Source organism: Cervus canadensis, chromosome 13, assembly GCF_019320065.1.
Source record: "Cervus canadensis isolate Bull #8, Minnesota chromosome 13, ASM1932006v1, whole genome shotgun sequence".
Lineage (NCBI taxonomy): Eukaryota > Metazoa > Chordata > Mammalia > Artiodactyla > Cervidae > Cervus > Cervus canadensis.
The window spans coordinates 25666672-25688695 of NC_057398.1; the positions used below are offsets into that span (position 1 = coordinate 25666672).

At 49.8% G+C, this 22024-nt stretch overlaps 1 protein-coding gene across 1 annotated transcript in view; it reads right to left on the minus strand.

Annotated features, from left to right (window-relative positions):
* Positions 1 to 19607, minus strand: part of LRRC38 (leucine rich repeat containing 38) — a 39517-nt gene extending 19910 nt beyond the window's left edge. Inside the window, exon 1 of the mRNA XM_043486226.1 lies at positions 18519 to 19607. Within this exon, the coding sequence (XP_043342161.1) occupies positions 18519 to 19167 (649 nt within the window). The 5' untranslated portion in view covers positions 19168 to 19607. The remainder of the gene's footprint in view (positions 1 to 18518) is intronic.
* Positions 19608 to 22024: the final 2417 nt, after the last annotated feature.

Below are 22024 nucleotides of genomic sequence, written 5' to 3' on the forward strand. Positions count from 1 at the left end.
GGGCATGGCAACCCACTCCAGTATTCTTGCCTGGAGAACACCACGGACAGCGGAGCCTGGTGGGCTACAGTCCATGGGGTCACAAAGAGTCGGACACGACTGAGCGACTAAGCACATATTTCACACATGAGAAAGCTGAAGCACAGGAAGGTTAAGCAATCTGCCCAGGCTCACAAAGCTAGTAAATAAAGGATCAGGGTTCCACCCACAGAGGATCTAAATCCAAAACCCCCTCTAGTGCCTGCCCTACAAGGTGAGGGGGTCACATAGCCCAGGAAACAGGGGCTTTGGCACTTGTCTTGCCTTTTCACTAGTTTAATGTGTGACTTTGGGCAAGTCTCTCAGTGTCGCTGAGCCACAGTTTCCTACCTGAAAGTAAAGAAAAGTAGACAAGATAACCCTATTATCTAAGCTTTTCTGAGTCTTCTGGAATGTTCACTCCAAGAGGTCAGAGCCCTTGTTATATGCGCTATTATGGCCTCGAGACTGGGAGCTGAATTTGTCCTCACAAGTGTTTAGTGTGCTTTGGTTTCCACTAAACTGTTCAAGTCATCATTGGTTTAAACCCTCCAAGACCAGGTTCTGGATCAGGGAAGCTCACTGACTAATCTAGAGGCTCTGGACCCAAGAGGATAGGCTTCTAACTAAGAGCCCTTGGTTTCTGATATGAGATTTTGGAAGCCATGTGATGGTTAGTGACAGAGCTCCTGGAGCCGGGCTCTCTGGAGCACAGAGCTGAAGGATGACAAATATTCACAGGGGACTGAAGGGAAGAATCTGGTGGCATATACGGGGGCATTCCTGCTGTGTCTGAAAGCTTGAATTATGTGGGCTTGAGGGAGAGCCCAAGAAGACCAGTATCCTGGTTCAAGGGGAGCTGAATGTGAACTGACATGGTGTTGTTGCTGCTGTTTCGTCACTAATTCATGTCCAACTCTTTGTGACCCCGTGGACTGTAGCCCTGCCAGGCTGCTCTGTCCATGGGATTTTCCAGGCAAGAATATTGCAGTGGGTTGCCATTTCCTTCTCCAGGAGATCTCCCTCACCCAGGGATCAAACCCATGTTTCCTGCATTGGCAGGTGGATTCTTTACCACTGAGCCACCTGAACTGGACACACATAATACATTTAGAAACCAGTTCTGAACAACACAATAATAGTGGGAGACTTCAATACCCCACTCACACCTATGGACAGATCAACTAAACAGAAAATTAACAAGGAAACACAAACTTTAAATGACACAATGGTCCAGCTAGACCTAATTGATATCTATAGGACATTTTACCCCAAAACAATCAATTTCACCTTTTTCTCAAGTGCACATGGAACCTTCTCCAGAATAGATCACATCCTGGGCCATAAATCTAGCCTTGGCAACCCACTCCAGTCATCTTTTGGTAAACTAAAAAAAATTGAAATCATCCCAGTCATCTTTTCTGACCACAATGCAGTAAGATTAGATCTCAATTACAGGAAAAAAACTATTAAAAATTCCAACATATGGAGGCTAAATAACACACTTCTGAATAACGTACAAATCATAGAATAAATCAAAATAGAAATCAAAATATGCATAGACACGGATGAAAATTAAAGCACAACAACCCAAAACCTATGGGACACTGTAAAAGCAGTGCTAAGGGGAAGGTTCATAGCATTACAGGCTTACCTCAAGAAACAAGAAAAAAGTCAAATAAATAACCTAACTCTACACCCAAAGCAACTAGAGAAGGAAGAAATGAAGAACCCCAGGGTTAGTAGAAGGAGAGAAATCTTAAAAATTAGGGCAGAAATAAATGCAAAAGAAACTAAAGAGACCATAGCAAAAATCAACAAAGCTAAAAGTTGGCTCTTTGAAAAGGTAAATAAAGTTGACAAACCATTAGCCAGACTCATCAAGAAACAAAGGGAGAAGAACCAAATCAACAAAATTAGAAAGGAAAATGGAGAGATCACAACAGACAACTCTGAAATACAAAGGATCATAAGAGACTACTACCAGCAGCTCTATGCCAATAAAATGGACAACTTGAAAGAAATGGACAAATTCTTAGAAAAATATAACTTTCCAAAACTGAACCAGGAAGAAATAGAAGATCTTGACAGACCCATCACAAGCACAGAAATTGAAACTGTAACCAGAAATCTTCCAGCAAACAAAAGCCCAGGACCAGATGGCTTCACAGGTGAATTCTACCAAAAATTTAGAGAAGAGCTAACACCTATCTTACTCAAACTCTTCCAGAAAATTGCAGGAGAAGGCAAACTTCCAAACTCATTCTATGAGGCCACCATCACCCTAATTCCAAAACCAGACAAGGATGCCACAAAAAAAGAAAACTACAGGCCAATATCACTGATGAACATAGATGCAAAAATCCTTAACAAAATTCTAGCAAACAGAATCCAACAACATATTAAAAAAATCATACACCATGACCAAGTGGGCTTTATCCCAGGAATGCAAGGATTCTTTAATATCCGCAAATCAATCAATGTAATACACCAAATTAACAAATTGAAAGATAAAAACCATATGATTATCTCAATAGATGCAGAGAAAGCCTTTGACAAAATTCAACACTCATTTATGATTAAAACTCTCCAGAAAGCAGGAATAGAAGGAACATACCTCAACATAATAAAAGCTATATATGACAAACCCACAGCAAACATTATCCTCAATGGTGAAAAATTTAAAGCATTTCTGCTAAAGTCAGGAACAAGACAAGTGTGCCCACTCTCACTACTACTATTCAACATAGTGTTGGAAGTTTTGGCCACAGCAATCAGAGCAGAAAAAGAAGTAAAAGGAATCCAGATAGGAAAAGAAGAAGTGAAACTCTCACTGTTTGCAGATGACATGATCCTCTACATAGAAAACCCTAAAGACTCTTCCAGAAAATTACTAGAGCTAATCAGTGAATATAGTAAAGTTGCAGGATATAAAATTAACACACAGAAATCCCTTGCATTCCTATACACTAACAATGAGAAAACAGAAAGAGAAATTAAGGAAACAATACCATTCACCATTGCAACAAAAAGAATAAAATACTTAGGAGTATATCTACCTAAAGAAACAAAACACCTATACACAGACAACTATAAAACACTGATGAAAGAAATCAAAGAGGACACAAATAGATGGAGAAACATACCGTGTTCATGGTTTGGAAGACTCAATATTGTGAAAATGGCTATACTACCCAAAGCAATCTATAGATTCAATGTAATCCCTATCAAGCTACCAACAGTATTTTTCACAGAACTAGAACAAATAATTTCACAATTTGTATGGAAATACAAAAAACCTCGAATAGCCAAAGCAATCTTGAGAAAGAAGAATGGAACTGGAGGAATCAACCTGCCTGACTTCAGGCTCTACTACAAAGCCACAGTCATCAAGACAGTATGGTACTGGCACAAAGACAGAAATATAGATCAATGGAACAGAATTGAAAGCCCAGAGATAAATCCACGAACCTATGGACACCTTATCTTTGACAAAGGAGGCAAGGATATACAATGGGAAAAAGACAACCTCTTTAACAAGTGATGCTGGGAAAACTGGTCAACCACTTGTAAAAGAATGAAACTAGAACACTTTCTAACACCATACACAAAAATAAACTCAAAATGGATTAAAGATCTAAATGTAAGACCAGAAACTATAAAACTCCTAGAGGAGAACATAGGCAAAACACTCTCCGACATAAATCACAGCAAGATCCTCTATGACCCACCTCCCAGAATATTGGAAATAAAAGCAAAACTAAACAAATGGGACCTAATGAAACTTAAAAGCTTTTGCAAAACAAAGGAAACTATAAGTAAGGTGAAAAGACAGCCCTCAGATTGGGAGAAAATAATAGCAAGCAAAGCAACAGACAAAGGATTAATCTCAAAAATATACAAGCAACTCCTGAAGCTCAATTCCAGAAAAATAAATGACCCAATCAAAAAAATGGGCCAAAGAACTAAACAGACATTTCTCCAAAGAAGACATACAGATGGCTAACAAACACATGAAAAGATGCTCAACGTCACTCATTATCAGAGAAATGCAAATCAAAACCACAATGAGGTACCATTACACGCCAGTCAGGATGGCTGCTATCCAAAAGTCTACAAGCAATAAATGCTGGAGAGGGTGTGGAGAAAGGGAACCCTCTTACACTGTTGGTGGGAATGCAAACTAGTACAGCCGCTATGGAAAACAGTGTGGAGATTTCTTAAAAAACTGGAAATAGAACTGCCATATGACCCAGCAATCCCACCTCTGGGCATACACACTGAGGAAACCAGATCTGAAAGAGACACTTGCACCCCAATGTTCATCGCAGCACTGTTTATAATAGCCAGGACATGGAAACAACCTAGATGCCCATCAGCAGATGAATGGATAAGGAAGCTGTGGTACATATACACCATGGAATATTACTCAGCCATTAAAAAGAATTCATTTGAATCGGTTCTAATGAGATGGATGAAACTGGAGCCCATTATACAGAGTGAAGTAAGCCAGAAAGATAAAGACCAATACAGTATACTAATGCATATATATGGAATTTAAAAAGATGGTAACGATAACCCTATATGCAAAACAGAAAAAGAAACACAGATGTACGGAAGAGACTTTGGGACTCTGTGGGAGAAGGCGAGGGTGGGATGTTCTGAGAGAATAGCATTGAAACAAGTATACTCTCAAGGGTGAAAGAGACCACCAGCCCAGGTTGGATGCATGAGACAAGTGCTCAGGGCTGGTGCACTGGGAAGACCCAGAGGGATCGGATGAGGAGGGAGGCGGGAGGGGGGATCAGGATAGGGAATACATGTAAATCCATGGCTGATTCATATCAATGTATGGCAAAAACCACTACAATATTGTAAAGTAATTAGCCTCCAACTAATAAAAATAAATGAAAAAAATAAAAAATTTAAAAAAAAATGAAACCAGTTCTGATAGTTGGCAAGTGATGTGGTTTCCTACAGTGACTGGCATGAGGAGAGCAATAAGCAAAGGGCTAGGACTCTGACTTTCTCTCCAGCTGCATGACTTAAAAACTTTGTCTACTCAGGTTCAGAAAGAAGCATGGGTGAAGAAGGGAAAGGCAGAAAGGTGGGGCGATTGCTCCAGGCATCAAGACAGACACAGTCACTGGATTTCCAGTACACTGGAGCTTCGTTCAAGACATGCTTCTCTGGCCAGAGAAACAGAAGAAAATGAAAATAACCCCAGAAAGCTAGATTCAGAGGACTGAAGCACCGTGGCAGAAGCACCCACTCCTTAATACTCCCTTTAGCACCACAGACAAGTGGTCATCTGGTCTCTGCTTGAATGCCTCTAAGGATGGCAACTTCACTATCTACCCAGGCAGCCCATTGGCAGAGCCCTAACAGCTAGCTGTTGCTCCTTACAGTGCATCAAAATCAGTCTCCTTGTCGTTCACAGACACTGGTCCATCTTCTGAGGCCAAAACAAGTCTCCTACATTCCGTGACAGCTCCTCAAACACCTGACAGGGATGATGTCCTTCCACATCTCTCCTTAGTTAAATATCCATTTTCCTATGTCAACATGGTCTTACTGTCCAAATACAAAGAGTATCTGGCATCTTTTAAGAGATAGGAAGACCAGGTAACTGCTTAGAAGCTGTAATTTGATGAGGCCTGGGGCTCTGACCTTCCCTCCAGGCCTCCTCCATCTGACATTCCCGTGTCTGAAATTCTATGCAGACTGTGCCTCTCTGGTAAGCAGAGGTCCCTTCCTTCTGCTTTTACTGTGTCTATTCCTGGTTAAGCCTCAAGTCACTAACACATTGATGAGAATCAGTTTACCAAACTAGTTCCTCTAAACAAGAGGGTGGTCCTGGAGACTGCCTCCTCTCTGCTCTTCTCCCCTTTGCCTGGTGTTAGCATCCATCACTGAGCCATTCATTCATTCAGCAAATGCATATTGAAGGGGAATTCCCTGGCAATCCAGTGGTTATGACTCCACACTCCCAATGCAGAAGGCACAAATTCAATCCCTGGTCAGGGGACTAAGATCCCACATGTCGCACAGCACAGCCAAAAAAATAAAAAACATATTGAGTACCTAATACATGCCAGCCCTGGAGTAAAAACAGTGAAAAAATAATTTGTGACTACGATTTGGTGAGGGGAAACGGACAGACCACGAGTCAATCAGTAAGATGTATTATGCAGCAGGCGGTGACAGGTGTGATGAAGCAAAAGCAAAGTGGGGAGGGAAGGATAGCTGGAGGTGGCAGGTCCCAGAGCTCACTGGGGCTGGGAGGAAAGCTCCATGAGAAGGTAGCATTTGAAAGCAGCTAAAAGGAGCCAGGGGGCACGTCATGTGGACATCAGGACAAGGGCGGTCCAGGTGGAGGGAACAGCAAGGCTTTGAGGTAGGAATATGCCTGTGACGTTAGGGAAACAACACGGGGCCTGGGTGCCTGCACCAGAGTGAATGAAAGGAGAGTAGTTGGAAATGAGGCCAGAAAGAAAGGAGGTCAGATTGCAGAGAGGGTGGGGAAGCCCTTGGAAGAAACTTGGCTTCTAACCTCAGCAACATGGGAGTTACTGGAGAGTTCTGAGCGGAGGAAAGAAACAACTTGATATCTGTCTGGCAAGCAGGGAGGAGTCATTGTTCCAGATAAAGTCTCAGAAGAGCCTAAAGTAGGAGGTGAACTTGCTTTCTCAACAGGTCTACTCTGACTTTCACTAATACATTTAAGTCACCTTTGATTCAGCCAAGTCAAGGTTCTGAGTTAGCAAGACTCACTAAGTTTGGTTCTAAGACTAAAGCAGGAGCTGTGAACGAGAGAGCGGGTTTGTGGCTAAGGGACCTGGTTCTGACATGAGATTTGAGAAGTCATGCAATATTTAGTGACAAAGACCCCAGCTCATCTCTCCCTCTGTCACTTCTTGGCTGGGGATCTTGGCCAAGTTATATTAACCCGTCTGTGCCTTGATGTTCTCACCTGTAAAATGGGGTAAGTCTGGCGCTGACCTCTTTGGAAAACACTAGTAGACTTAGAGTTATACTGTCCACTACAATAGCCACCAGCCACACGTTGAGAAATTGATCGCAGCCAGTTTGGACTGAGATGTGCTGTAAGTATAAAACACACCCAGATTTTGAAGACTTTGTATGAAACAAAGAATGGAAAAATAGCTCATGAGTGAGTTTTCTTTTGATTACAAGTCGAAAGTATAACATTTTGGATATGTTAGATTAAATAAAATACCACTCAATTATATCTGCAGTGACCCTTGTATTCATCATGATTTTTACATTCTACATTTTATTTAGCTTTGGCATCTTGAGGCCTTGCCACTTGGGGAAGGACTGTCCCTCCCAGTGCTGGCTAGTTTCTAAATCCATGCCAATGAGCACACCCTTGATATGCAAACCTACCAACCCTAGTTGGTACCCCACCCACCTCCTTTGATCAGGTTCTTGCAATCCCAGACTCTTAACTTCCTGCCCTAAAACACTGCAGGGCCAGGTACTTATCACCCTTTTAATGAGAGCTTCCTGAAATTACTCAAACTAGCCAACCTTAAACCTGCCTCCTCTGCTTACCCCGCCTCACCCATTCCTTCCTGCAAAAACCACAATAAAGACCCTCATCTGTTTTTCTTTTTACTTCATCTGCCTCCTGACCATCCTTGCTGCTTCCCTGTGTGGCCCTGCATGGCTTCCATTTCTCCTGTTTCTAGACATCTGTGAGTATAAAACTTCATCCTTAGAGACAGTCATTTCAGGGGTCTTTCATGGCAGTGCAATGGTTAAGATTCTGTTCTTCCAATGCCGGGAGTACAGGTTCAATCCCTGGATAGGGAAGTAAGATTCCACATTCTGCATAAACAAAGTAAATAAATAGCACCTAATTCTGGTTTTAAGACTCAAAAAAAAAAAAAATCTAAATAGCTTTCCATGAGTAATTTTAAGACTATACATAATATAACACAGGAAAAAAACAAAGTTAAAAAAAAAAAAAAGACAATCGTATACATGTCTGCACACTCCCATTTTTTCCTAAAGCCCTTTTATATTAGGATTTCCCTGATGTTCACGACAAACCTCAAGGTTACAGATGAAGGAATCACATACCAGACAAGTCAGGTGACCTGCCCAGGTCACAGCAGGTGGCAGCAGGTGTCCTGATCTTCAGCTCTAAGTCCTCAGGCCCTGAACAGGACCATGTGACATCTTTGTTTCTGATGCAGATAATCATTCATGATGCTCTGTGCTTAGTCGCTCAGTCGTGTCCAACTCTTTGCAACCCCACAGACTGTAGCCCACCAGGCTCCTCTGTCCATGGGGATTCTCCAGGCAAGAATACTGGAGTGGGTTGCTACACCCTTCTCCAGGGGATCCCGACTCAGGGATCGAACCCAGGGCTCCCTCATTGTGGGTGGAATCTTTACCATCTGAGCCACCAGGGAAGCTTATGTTAAAAAGAGATATCATTCCCTTGGTGTTTTGTGAAAAAGCAATGCCATTCTTTCTAATAATGTGGTAGGGGCAGGAGAAGAGAAAATCATACTCTTGTACCTGCTGATTTGAAAGAGAGCTGCCAGAGTGGTGGGGCCAGGGAGCCCACCCAGGAGACCTTTGCTTGGAGCTGGGGACAGGGGACTGTTGGACCTTCTCATTCCATGACCTGGAGGAGGCTGGCTGGGGAGGGCGCAGAGCCAGCCAGAATCAGAGCTAGAAGAGGCCTTCCAGGTCATCCAGCTCCCGGGTTTGCAGCTGACAGAGGAATTCAGACACCACTACGTTCTGGGGAGTCTAGTCAGCACAGAGCTCCAAGTTCTTTCTCATGTGCCTGTGGTTCTCCTTCTGCCCTACCTCCTCTGAGGACTCCCACCTACCGCCCCCAGGGGCATCTGGGGTCACTGTTCATTATCGAGAGCAATTGAGAAAGAGGACATGACTCAGGTCAACCGCTGGCCAACAGAGAAGTAGGGACAGGAACCCAATTCCTAGATCTCTGGTTTGGGTTCATGTCTGAGAAGCTGCCCCTTAATCCTGAGTGGCCCGCAGCTCCTTTGAGGTCTTGACTCCTGCCTCTGGCATTTATCCCTACGGGAAGCCTGGAGGATAGAGGAGATGAGGCACTGGGGGCTTTTTGATGGGCAGCTTCAGAAGCAGAGGGGCCAGGCTGAGAGCCCCTGGGAGGACGTGCTGAGAACACACGGCTAATGCCCATCTGCATGGATTGTGGACATCTGGGATTTAACAGGCAATGCTTAAATCCAGAGGGATTTGTAAGCCTGTTTGTCCACATTTCTATGAATTGGATAAAGAAGAAAACAACAGCTTCTATGTGCGGTGTTGGAAGAAACTGTACTCTGAGCATCTTCATATGATGTCACTAGAGGTCAAAGGGCAGATGCTATCACCTGCATTTGACAGAGGGGAACACCAGGGCCCAGGATCAGCTCACAGGAAGCCAGGCCAGAGTCATGCGTGCCTAGTGGGTGGTCTGCCCAGCCCCCATCCCTAAGCTCCGCCCCTCAGAGTCTCCTCTTGGATCTGGAAATTGTAACCAGGACAGCACAGTCTCACCCAGTCTCAGCTGGTCCCATGAATGGAGCAGCATATTATTTTGTCACACGGACGGAAAAAATTGAGAAAGCCTATCAATATATGAAGAGGAGAAAAAAAGACGATGTGCGCACAGGGACCTCTGCTCCGTGTTAAGTGTCAGTCTGGGTGGGAGGGGAGTTTGGGGGAGAATGGATACAAGTATATGTATGGCTGAGTCTCTTTGCTGTCCACCTGAAATTATCACAACATGGTTAATCGGCCACTGTCCACCTGAAATTATCACAACATGGTTAATCGGCCATGTGTGCGTGTGTGCTAAATCACTTCAGTCGTGTCCAACTCTTTGAGACCCTATGGACTGTAACACACCAGGCTCTTCTGTCATAGGATTCTCCAGGCAAGAATACTGGAGTGGGTTGCCATGCCCTCCCCCAGGGGATCTTCCCAACCCAGGGATCAAACCTGCAACTCCTGCATTGCAGGCAGATTCTTTACCTCTGAGCCACCAGGGAAGCCCTTAATCGGCTACACACCACTCTAAAACAAAAAGTTAAAGAGAGATGGTGTGAGAAGTAGAGAGTGAAAGAGGGAGGTGCTGTGTTCCCTGCAGCCTCCCAGGTCTCACCCCGAGCTCCCTGGGCCTGACTGTTGAGGACTTGGGCTCCTGGCGACACCCACGTCCTCACAAGACACCTTTCTGTTTGCTTACGCCAGATGAAGCAGGTTTCTGATTCAGCAGCGTAAACAGATCTGTGGTCTCCGCGTCCTGGACCCTCTCCCCCAGCCACTCACACTGCAGCCCGCAGGGCAGAGGCTCACAGGCTCCCGGGACGAAGGCGGCCCCACTGTCTTGCCAGCACTGCTCTCACAGATGGGGTAGGCGCAGCTGGCCCCTCCCTCCTTCACAGCGACTGCCTGACGGTTTGAGCAGGATCTGCTAATGGAGCCAAGAACCCCCACTCCTGGCCTCTGCCTCTGCCGAAAGGTGATCTGGGTGTCTTTGGCTGACCACAATCAGGCAGGGGTCACTTGGTGGGGCAGTGACGTTGGCCTGTCCCCTGATGGCCTGTGACAGAGGCCCCCGGAGTGTGCATTTGTCCACTCACACATGCCCACAGCTCCTTGGAGCCCCTTCTACGCTGGGCACGGCCCAGTCACTGGGGACACTGCAGGGAGCGTGTGGCTCTGGAACTCATGCTTCTAGAGCCACAAGATTTGTGACCAAGATAATGTGGACTCTACAAGCACAATGCCACGGACACAAGGAGATACGACAACAATGAGCGGGGTGGGGATGGGACTGCTTGGGTGGGGTGGTCAGGGAATGCCTCTCTGAAAAGGGGACGTCTCATGGGGACCTGATGATGAGGGAGACACAGCCATGGGAAGGTGGGACCGTCTCAGCAGAAGAGAGAAACCATAACTTAGGAGGCCCTGGTTGGTCACCAGTACCTGGCGTGTTCCCAGGACAGAGGAAGGCTGGTATGGCTGGGGTGTGGATGGACCCTATCAGGACACAGGAGGGAGCTGGTTTGTTCCAAGGGCAATGCAAGCCATCAGAAGGTTTCCAAACATGTAATTTACTGCACCAACTGCGGGGGTTCAAGGAGAAAAAGACACACTTTGTGCCTCAAAACAGGCCAGACTCGCAAACTGGCAGGTCGAGCAATGATCATAGAGGTAATACAGCATCCGATGAGATTGCACAGGCCAGCCTCCCAATGCAGCCTCGAGGCCCAGAAGGTTGGAGGCTGGAAGGTTAAGTAGGAACCAGAAAGGCAGAGAAGTAGAAATAAGGATGGGAAGGTGGGGGGTGGCAGGGGGTGGGGGAAGTGAAGAACTGGGGAAGTGGCTGGCACAGCTTGGGCGAAGACTTGAGGGCAGGCGCCCAGGACAGTCCCAGGACTGGAGAGATACACTCTGCTGTGATCTTACAGTGACAGTGCTCAGGATACGATTTGACTCAAGTAACCACGAATGCATCTGATTCAGGTCTTCACGACAACCAGCCTATGTGGGGGTCCTTCTGGACCACCATTACACCATTACACCCCACCGCCAGCCGGGGGGTGACAAGGCCAGCCAAGCACCTCATCCTCAGCTACATCAGGAACCACAGGATTCTGAGACAGTGGGCAACGGACAGCCACTTGGCTGAAAGGCCTCAATTTTGGGGGACCTAAGTCAGCTGGCAGCTGGTCAGCTTCAGGTAACAGTGCTACTGGCTTCTCCAGAGCAAACTGCCAATTGCTCCCCCAGGGCTGTCTGAGTGAGGCAGAGAGGCAGGTCCCCTGACCCACTGGCCCAGCAATGAGGTCGCCCTTTGAGTTAATTGATAGAGTACCCCAACTTCCCAGGTGGCTCAGTGGTAAAGAATCACCCTGTCATGCAGGAGACGCGGGGTTAATCCCTGGGGCAGGAAGATTCCCCAAGGAAGGGAATGGCAACCCACTCCAGTACTCTTGCCTGGAGAATCCCATGGACAGAGGAGCCTGGCGGGCTACAGTCCATGGGGTCGCAAAGAATCTAACATGACTCAGTGACTAAACAACAGCAGCAGCAAGACGAAGGTGCCATTTCCAGAAAGATCCAGCATTTGGGACAGAGTAGCAGGAACGGGTGGGGCGCTCCAGCGAGAAAAGAGACAGGGGGTTGTCTTGGGTCATGTCTGCAGCCAACTCTCCCCGGGACTCCAGAGCGCGGTGCCCGTAAAAGCTGACACCCGGCCAGGACACTAGGGATGCTGAAAAGTGACACTGAGGAGTTGACTCTAATTAAGAGACAAGTTAGAAACACAAGCGCCTGTGGCACCAGGACATGTACAAACCTGTCAACAGCGGGAGGCAGGCCACTTGAAAGAGCGAGTGAGACCTTGATCTACCTCTGCCAGGAATGTGGTTCTCTTAGGTGTGTAAGCACAAGGAAAATGTGCACTCTGTGCGTGCCTGCTAAGCCGCTTCAGTCACATCCGACTCTGCCACCCCATGGGCTGTAGCCCGCCAGGCGCCTCTGTCCATGGGATTCTCCAGAGTGGGTTGCCATGCCCTCCTCCAGGGGATCTTCCCAACCCAGGGATCGAACCTGCGTCTCTTATGTCTCCTGCATCGGCAGGCAGGTTCTTTACCACTAGTGTCACTCGGGAAGCCCAGTAAGATGTATGCGTATGTGTGCTTAGTCTCTCGGTTGTGTCCGACTCTTTGCAACCCCACGGACTGTAGCCCACTCTGTCCATGGGGCTTCCCAGGTAAGATTATTGGAGTGGGTTGCCTTTCCTTCTCCAGGGGATCTTCCCAACCCAGGGATCAAACCTTCACCTCCCCAGTTTCCTGCATTGGCAGGCAGATTCTTTACCACTGAGCCACGATTCCTCAAATCCAGTGGCCTTTCCTGCCCAAGGCTCCAGGAGCAAGGCTGGGTCATGTGGGATGAACTGTGAGCCCAGAACCCCAGGCTTCCTGGGTGTGCTCACCCCCTCCCTACCGCAAAGAGACTGCGGCCCCTGGATTCCAGCAGTGGGATCTCTGGAGGGGTCTGGTCTCCCCAGGCCTCAGCTTCCTAACCTTTATGACACAGACCATCTTCTCTTCCCTTGAAACCACAGAATTTTAGGGTTGGAAGGAACCTTAAAATCCTCCCACTCACATGCCTTTGTTTAGAGCAGAAAAATCTGAGGCAGAGAGACAGGAAAGTCCCACAATGTCACACAGCATTTTCACAGCTGCCGCAAAAAGCCTGCCCCCTCCAGCAGCAGTTTTCAAGCTTAAAGTGTATGCACTGCAAGCCCCTTTCAGGGAATGTTGTTGTTTAGTCAGTAAGTCGTGTTCAATTCTTCGGCAACCCCGTGGACTGTAGCCTGCCAAGCTTCTCTGTCCATGGGGATTATCCAAGCAAGAATACTGGAGTGGGTTGCCATTTCCTTCTCCAGGGGATCTTCCTGACCCTGTGATCAAATCCAGTTCTCCCACATCGCAGGCTGATTCTTTACCACTGAGCCATCTGGGAAGCCCTTCAGGAGGTGGGGGCATTTAAAATGCAGATCCCCAGGCCTCATCCACCAGGCCAACATTCAGTGGGTCTGGGGGCCCAGGAATCTGCAAGTCAAACAAACTCCCCAGGGATCAGTGCACAGAGGCTCCTCACCACCTGTATGTTTTCATTTCCAACACACCTCGTTGGGCTGCTGTGAACAGAAGACAACGGGAGGGACTGGAGGGCTTTAAAGATCACCCTCTGCCAAGAAGGGTGCTGTCCTGCCACTTCCCTGTCTCCCACACGCCCCCCCCCCCACCTTCTCTCCCTCTCTACCCCACTGTCGCCTGAGCGAGTTCCCATGTCTGTATCTTCCAGACCTGAAGCTACTTCTACTTGAAGAAGGATGGTCACTGTTCCCTTGAGGGCACAGTGTCCTACCTGGCCCAGAACCTGGCTCCTGGGAGAACCACCAGACCAGGAGCGGAATCTGGGGCTGGAAGGGCAGCCAGCTGTCCCCTAGGGGAGTGAGGGATGGTAGAACAGAGCAGGGGCTATTCTCGCCCTCCTGTTCTAGGCCATCACAAAGAATTAGGAGTGGAGTCAAACACTCCTGAGTGCACGCTAATCTCAGCCACTAACAACATGAACTTGTGCAAACCACTTCTTTTCTTTGCACCTCACACCCAGCGACCAGTTGTGGGTAAAGGTAACTTGCCAGGCACGGGTTTTTTTTTTTTTAAAAAAAGACGGCCCTGGTAAACCACAAACTGCCACCAGAAGGTAGTGAAAGTGAAAGTTGCTCAGTCGTGTCTGTCTCTTTGCCACCCCACAGACTATACAGTCCATGTAATTCTGCAGGCCAGAATACTGGAGTGGGTAGCCTTTCCCTTCTCCAGGGGATCTTCCCAACCCGGGGATCGAACCCAGGTCTCCCTTATTGCAGGTGGATTTTTTACCAGCTGAGTTATCAGGGAAGCCACTGGATAAAACACAGGATGGCCTGTGATGTGAATTTCAGAAAACAACAAATAATTCTGTGCTTGCGAATATCCCAAACATTGCACAGGACTTACTTATACTAAAATGTTATGCATTGTTTACCTGAAATTCAGAGTGAATTAGCATCCTGGGATTTTGTTTGTTTTCTTGCTTGGGGTTTGTTTGCTTGCTTGTTGTTGCCAAGTTGGCCGGTGAGCCTTCCTTCAGATCCAGCCCCAGCAGGCCAGCTCCCCCAGACCCCTCTGCCCCCGAAAGCAGAGCCCTGCAGGAGTCTGCGCGGCGGGGACCGGCTGACCCCGCGGTGTTCCACCAGTGGCCAAGCGGTCCCATCAGCGCAGACACTCACCTGGCAGGCATCATGCTTTTGTGCTGTCAGAGCTTGTCAAGGTCACTGGTTCAGCCTGATTTGCTTCTCTGGGGAGGAAGAGGCAGGGGAGATGACAGAAGGCGTTGTTGTGGGGCCAGGGCGGGGGGAGGTCTCTGCTCTTTCCTCTGAATTCCCCACCTTGGGCCCTGCCTAGAAAGGCCTAGAGCCTAAGCCCCAAGGTGCCGAGTTTCCTTGGCAGGAAGTGGGTGGTCAACTGGTTGGAGGCCAGGAGCCAGGAGGTCCTGATGTGCTCCCCCCTCCATCTGTATTTAACTCTCTGTATGACCTTGGGCAAGTCCCTCCCATCAGCTCTCCAGGCCTTCTGGACAAAACAGGGTAATAACAGCAATATTGCTTATTGGTAGTTCCGGTGTGTGAGGCACTGTTCTAAGTACCTTATAGATCCGTGGTTCCCAATCTTTTTGACACCAGGGACCGGTTTCATGGAAGACAATTTTTCCACAGACCCAGGAGGCAGGGGATGGAATGATTTGGGGATGATTCAAGCGCATTTACATTTACTGTGCGCTTTATTTCTATTATTATAATATCAGTTCCACCTCAGATCATCAGGCATTAGATCCCGGAGGCTGGGGACCCTGTTATAGAGGCTACCCTTCTACTCCTCCCAACAGCCCTGTGAGGTGGGTACTAGCATGATTCCCATTTTAGAGGAGAGGAAACTGGAAGGCAGAAGCACACACAACTAGTAAGAGGGAGAGGCAGCATCTGAACCAAGCAGATCTGAGCTGGAGTCTGCACTCTCAGCCCCTCACCAGATGCCTCTGTGAAAATATGAGAGGCCCGAATGCATGAGGAGAAGGGAAAGGAGTGATTAATGCCTGACCATCACCTACTCCTTGCTAAAATCACTGTGCCCTTTACAGAGAGGACCTCATACAACCCTCGCCGCAAACCTGCTATCGGATTCTGTTCTTCAGTCTGAAGTTAGGGCAGGGAAACTGAGGCACAGAGAGGCCTGGGACTTGCCTAGGGTCATAATCTGAGTCTTCATCAGAACCCAGCTCTCTCGCCTCAAGGCCTAGACTAGGTGCTCCCCACTCACCCACCCACCCCACCCTCTGCCCTGTTCTGGTTCACAGAGCTAAAGACCCTGCTCTGGCCACAGGCCACGGGCAGTGAGGTCACAGATGTTCTCGGTCCTTCACCCCATGCGACTCCGGGAGCCCCCAAGCTGTCCTCCTGCTGCCTCCATCTTCCCTCTCTGAATGAGACCAACCCTCCACCAGCGCCTGGGCCTGTCCTGGACTTGCTTTGGACCTGTCCATCCTTACCCCCCACATCTCCATCTGGTGGCTCTTTGCTTTCCTGTATTATGGACAAGAGGAAGAATAACGTTTTCTATTCTTGCGTGCTCATGGGTGCTCAGTTGCCTCGTCGTGTCTGACTCTGTGCAACCCCATGGACTTCAGCCCTCCAGGCTCCTCTGTCCATGGAATTTTCCAGGCAAGAATACTAGAGTGGGTTGCCATTTCCTACTCTAGGGGATCTTCCCAACCCAGGGATCGTACCCACTTATCCCATGTAGCCTGCATTGGCAAGCAGATTCTTTACCTCTGAGCCACCTGGGAAGCCCTTTCTATTTTTACTGCTCATTCATTTACCCACATTAAACGGCTCTGATACTGACAATCACCAGTCAGACATATTGGTCAGCATTCCAGTGTCCCAATTTCACACAGAAGAAAGAGGAGGCTCAAAGAACTCAAGTGACCTGCCCAGAGTCACTCAGTTTTTAATCCAGAGCTCCAATCTAAGCCTTCCAAATCCAGGGCTCTATAGAGACCTCAGAGGTCAATTAAAGTACTTTAGAAATGAAAAAACTGAGACCCAGACAGGATACATGTCCTGGTCAAGGTCACAGCCATCCATGGCAGAACTGAGACTGAAATTCACGGCTCCTGACCCATAACACCAAGTCCTCATCATCATGTGACTAACAGTGAGAACCAATTATACTCCCTCAACTGACAATGGGGGTTCATGATGCCAACACCACCGAGAAGCAAAGGCAGAAGCAATCAAAATCAGGGTGAACCCCCATTCCACAATGAGGTCTGCACCTGGACCTTCCTGTCTCCGCGACAGTCTTCTGGTGGGGAGGGTCTGGGGAGCCAGACAGCAAATGAAGGCAAAGTGTAAAGCTGGGGGACTCTGCACCTTGCACATCAGGTCTTTTTAGAACTTGCTGGTGTGGGAGAGCCAGCCTGGGCTGAAAGTGTCAGCTCGGGAGAGAAATGATTGCCTGGGATGTGTGCTTCGTGACAGTACGGAATGAGTAAGTGAGCACAGGAATTCAGGACATAGATGAGCAGCATCCTTGAATTCTCAATAAATGGAAATATATATATATATATATATATATTTCTCAAAGATAAATCCACATCAATGTCACCTTTTTTTACTGTGGGTCTTACAGCTCTGCTTCCTATTCTGCCAAGCCCCCAGAGGCAAGGGGGGAGGTGGAGTCTGGCTCTGAAGGCTCGCTGCTGGGACCACGCTCACAGGCTCACCAGTGGAAGCCTGGAATCCACTGAAGGTAAGGACAGTCCACCTGCTCAGGGCTCATCCTTACGGATGCTGGGGTCCCCTCTTCTCAGCTCTGCCTTTGCCTCCTTCCTCCTGGCCTTCACAGGGCCCCTTACCTACTGTGCCCTGATGTTCCTGTCTGCCAGGTGGGCATGTATGTCTATGTCACCAACAGAAAAAGTGCACCAGGCAAGCAAAAGGTGTCCCAGCCCAGGGGATTTTTGTTCAGCAATTTCACATCTGGGCTGAAAAGCTACTGCAAGTCTTTACTGCATCACTGGCTCTTTGCAGGCTGCCGTTCGTTATTCCTCACCAGGAATATTCCTTACCCCTTTTAGACAGAAGAACAAATTGGCAGCTGAGAAATCAAAGCCAGCTCAGGCTCCAGAAGCTATTAGAGAGCTCTTAGAACTGGTGCGCTCTCTCTCCATGTTCAGGGTACTGAGAAGAGTGCTGAGTCGCTGCTCACACAGTAGGGAGTCTTCTACTTACAAGGGGCCCAGAAATAAGGTACATTCACCATTGATATTGTTGTTGTTTGGTCCTGTCCAACTCTTTTGCGACCCCACGGACTCCTCTGTCCATGGGCTTTCCCAGGAAAGAATACTAGAGTGGGTTGCCATTTTCTTCTCCAGGGGATCTTTCCCACCCAGAGATCAAACTCAGATTCTTTACCGCTGAGCCACCTAGGAAGCCCTAGGTGCTAGGAGCATCCACCGGTGCTAGGAGCCAAAGTCCCATGAGACGATCTGGGAAACCCAGGTTCCAAACATTGTTGGAGGTAAACAAGGAGAAAAGAACAGCAACAAGGCCCAGAAATTCCAAAGAATTCCAAATGTGTCCCTCCCCACTATCCTTCCCGAGGAGAGTCCCAGGAAAAGTTCAGGCTGGGAACATGCGAGGATTACACCTGGAGCAACTCTCCTTCAGGGCAGTGGCCATGAGCGACCAGGTCTCTCCTTCCGGGCTCTGCCCCAGACGGCTGCCCCGTGGCTATCCGGCTGCCGCAGCCTCTCCCTACGCGGTCCCTCCGTTCCCCCACTCCCCCGCGCAGACTCACCTTTGGGCAGCTTGGACACGTTCTCCTGGATCCAGGAGAAGAGGTGGGCGAAGTCGCAGTCGCAGAGCCAGGGGTTCCCGTCGAGGCGCAGGGTGCGCAGCGCGGGGAGCGCGGCCAGGGCGGCCACGCTGAGGCTGCGCAGGTTGTTGTCGTTGAGCTCCAGCACCTGCAGCGACTCCAGGGTCTCGAAGGCGGCCTCGTGCACACCCGCCAGGTTGTTGTTGGCCAGGCTCAGCTTGACCAGCCTCCCGGCCGAGCGGAAGGCGCCGGCGCCCAGCTGGGTCAGGTTGTTGTAGCTAAGGTCGAGGAAGGCGAGCTTGGCCGAGCCGCTGAACGTACCCTCCTCCAGCGAGCGCAGCGAGTTGTTCCTGAAGTCCAGATAGACCAGGTCGCCGTAGAAGATGAAAAAGTCCTCGGGGATGTGCTGGATGCGGTTACCAGCCACCAGCAGTTTGCGCACGTCCAGGGGGAAGGGATCCGGCACGCTGGGCAGTCCACGGTCGCGGCAGTCCACGGTGTGCGGGTCGGTGCAGGCGCAGCCCGCGGGGCACGCGTGTCCGGGCCGGAGCAGCAGCAGGCAGCTAAAGAGCCCCAGCGCCGCGGCGGCGGCGGCGCCGGTGGGGGCGCGGGGGGCGGCGCGGGGGCGCATGGCCTGGACCCGCGCGAACGGCGGCGACGCGGACGCGACTCTGGGGCTGAGCCCTGGCGCTGGGCGGCGCGCGGGACCCCGGAGGCCGGGCGCGGGGAGGGCGTGCGCCCGGGAGCGCGGGGGCGATGGAGCGCAGCGCGGACCGACGCGGGGAGCCCGAGAGGCCGGGGCGGAGGTGGGGGAGCGGGGGACCAGGGAGGGAGGGGCGACGGACTCGCGAAGGATTTACCCGAACAGGAAATTAACCCGCTGGAAAATCCCGGAGGAGAGGCGGGAGAGGTAAGGGTAGCGGAGTGACCGTCGCCAAACGCGGCCCCGCCCGGGCAGCTTCTTTCCTTCACCGGGCGATTGGACCTGTCGCGCAGACTTGGCGCGGGACACTCGACGACCAAGTTCAGTTCCCACGCGCTCCCAACCCCAGTGGATTTCTGAGGGGGCGTGCGCCCCCACCCCCACCCACGCGCCCGCCAGGTGCCAAAGCGCGCTCCCCGCGCGCCACCCCTGCTGCAGACGGGAGCGCGACCTGGGTCCCTCTGGCTCTGCGCCCGGTGCAATCCTGGCAGGCTCTTGGAGAGCCGTGCCCGGGTCTGCCGAGCCGGCATTGGGCGGGGCTCCAGGGAGCTTCAGGGTGGCTGACCTTCCTACCTCGTTTCCTCCGCCGGCACTTAACCCCTATCACGGAGGCTGGCGGGGTCAACCGAGGCGGGCGCTGCCAGGGCCCCCGCTGTGGCCCGAAGAAAAGCCAGGGCCAGTCAGCAGTTTCCACGCTGGCCTGAGTGTGGCGGGGACCTGGCAGCCACCGGGCGCGGATCTTCTGCTGGTCTAACCAAGGCCTCACCGAGAGGCCGCCGGGCCTGGGCTCAGAGGCCCGGGTTTCCAGTTTTTGTGTGTGTGTGTGGCCCCAGTACCTGTGTTTCTTCCTCTCTGGACCCCGTGCACCCCGTCTGTCAAACGGGAGACGGTAATATGTATGACTCCAGCGTGGGGGGAGGAAGACAGAGTCCAGAGAAAGAGTTTAAGGATGACCTTTTCCCTCTTAATTTCTACCCTCTCCCCAGCAAAACCCCAGCTTTGGTCCCCAAGGAAGGTGGTCAGGGAGGACAGCAAGTAGTATGTGAGTTTAGCCCTCGTCACTTCACCCACCCTTCAAATCAAGCCCCATTTTAGAAACTTTTCTAAGGAGAAGTCCCCACAGAGCCACCAAGAGATGGTTCGGCTATTGGCTATTTTGGTCCAAATGTCCTGGAATTGATAAGCTCCCCACTGGACCAAAATAACCTAGCAACAGCTGTTGGGCAGCAGGCCCCCAATACCCTGCCCTGGCCCCTGGCCCCTGGCCCCACGCAGATTGGTGGAGGCTTGAATTCTGAAGCCGCAAAGCTAAGCCCTCGGCCTTTTTCCAAAGGTATGTGAGGCCCAATGCTTTCCGATGGATCAAAACCCTGAGCCTCTGGGACTGAGCCAAGGGCTCAACAGAGAATGAGTGTTTGCAGGAGCCCTGGGAGAGGAGGGGTACAGAGCCCTGGGGGAAGCTTTGAGGCACTTGGGGTCCTGTTTATACCCCCAGCCTCCACACCAGACCTCCTGAGTTTCCTGTCTGTCCCCACTCTCTTGGGGTCCCCAGTTTGTCTTTGTCATCCCCAGCTGCAAGAACTCAGCCCCTACTCTGGTCCCTGGCTACATTAATGATGCATTATTGCAGTGTCAAAGCAAAGGCCAGTGACAGAACAAACAGGTCCCCCCATTGCAACTATCCAGAAGCACTCTGGAAGCATCTGCTACACCCTTCACTCCTCGAACCTCAGGATCAGCTCTGATTCCTCACTCCAGTATAGAGGGGAACCTATTTCTTACTGGTTTGAGCCCCTAGCATCACTGCTACAGGGCACCTGCATTTGACTGAGCTGCCATTTTGCATGCATGCACCCATGTGCCTAGGTATCTGAGTGTGTATCAACCTTCCCTGTCAATTGATCTGGTTGTCTGGAGCCCTGGCCTGAGTGTCAAGCTCCTGGACTTGGTCCTGGCCCCACTACTGGCTATAGAACTTTCCACCCAGGCTGCTCGATCTCTCTGGGGAAATACTCCCCAGCCTGGGATCACTGAAGATCAACTCTGCAGAATTTCAAAAACTGGTGAAAATTGAGCCTTTATCTATGAAGAGGTCACCCAGAGCAAATGCCATAGTTCTTGGCAATGAAGTCAGTGATAGCCCGAGTTCTTTTGCACTGAACAGAAACTGGTGACTTTGATTAATGGAAACAGATGGATTTCTACCTAATAAATGCAGAGCCTTTAGCAAGGGCCTGCAAAACGGGGATGTGAGGTGGTAAGATAATAAAAGGGTCCTTGGTAAGGAGAATGTTGAGAAATGACTCTCTTGGCCTTGACTGCCTCCTCTTGAAACTAGAGAGAAAATACCTTCCCTCTCCTCTTCCACAGCTGATGTGGAGGCCATGTGGGGAAATATTGGTTTGGAACGTGAGCTGGAAAGTGTTTGGAGAGACAGTGCATATAAAAATGGCCATAAGTCTTGCTGTGGCAGGAACGCCTTGCTTCTTGCTTTGAGTGTCCCCCAAGGTGCCTTGAATTTAAATCAAAAACCATTTTTCATGAATAACAGCAGGAACAGACATGACTAGGATTCATGGGGTGCAGGGAGCCCCTCCCCATATTCCAGGACTCTCATTCCTTGGGAAAACGCAAGGTTTGCCACCTCTGATGTTCCCCCAGCAAGGAAAACATAGCCGTGACCTCAGCAAGGTCACACGGTGAGTCAGTGATAGCTGCTGGAAATAGAACACAGGCAATTGACTCCCCAGCTCCCTCCCCTTGAAGGGGGCCTCTTACAACCCCA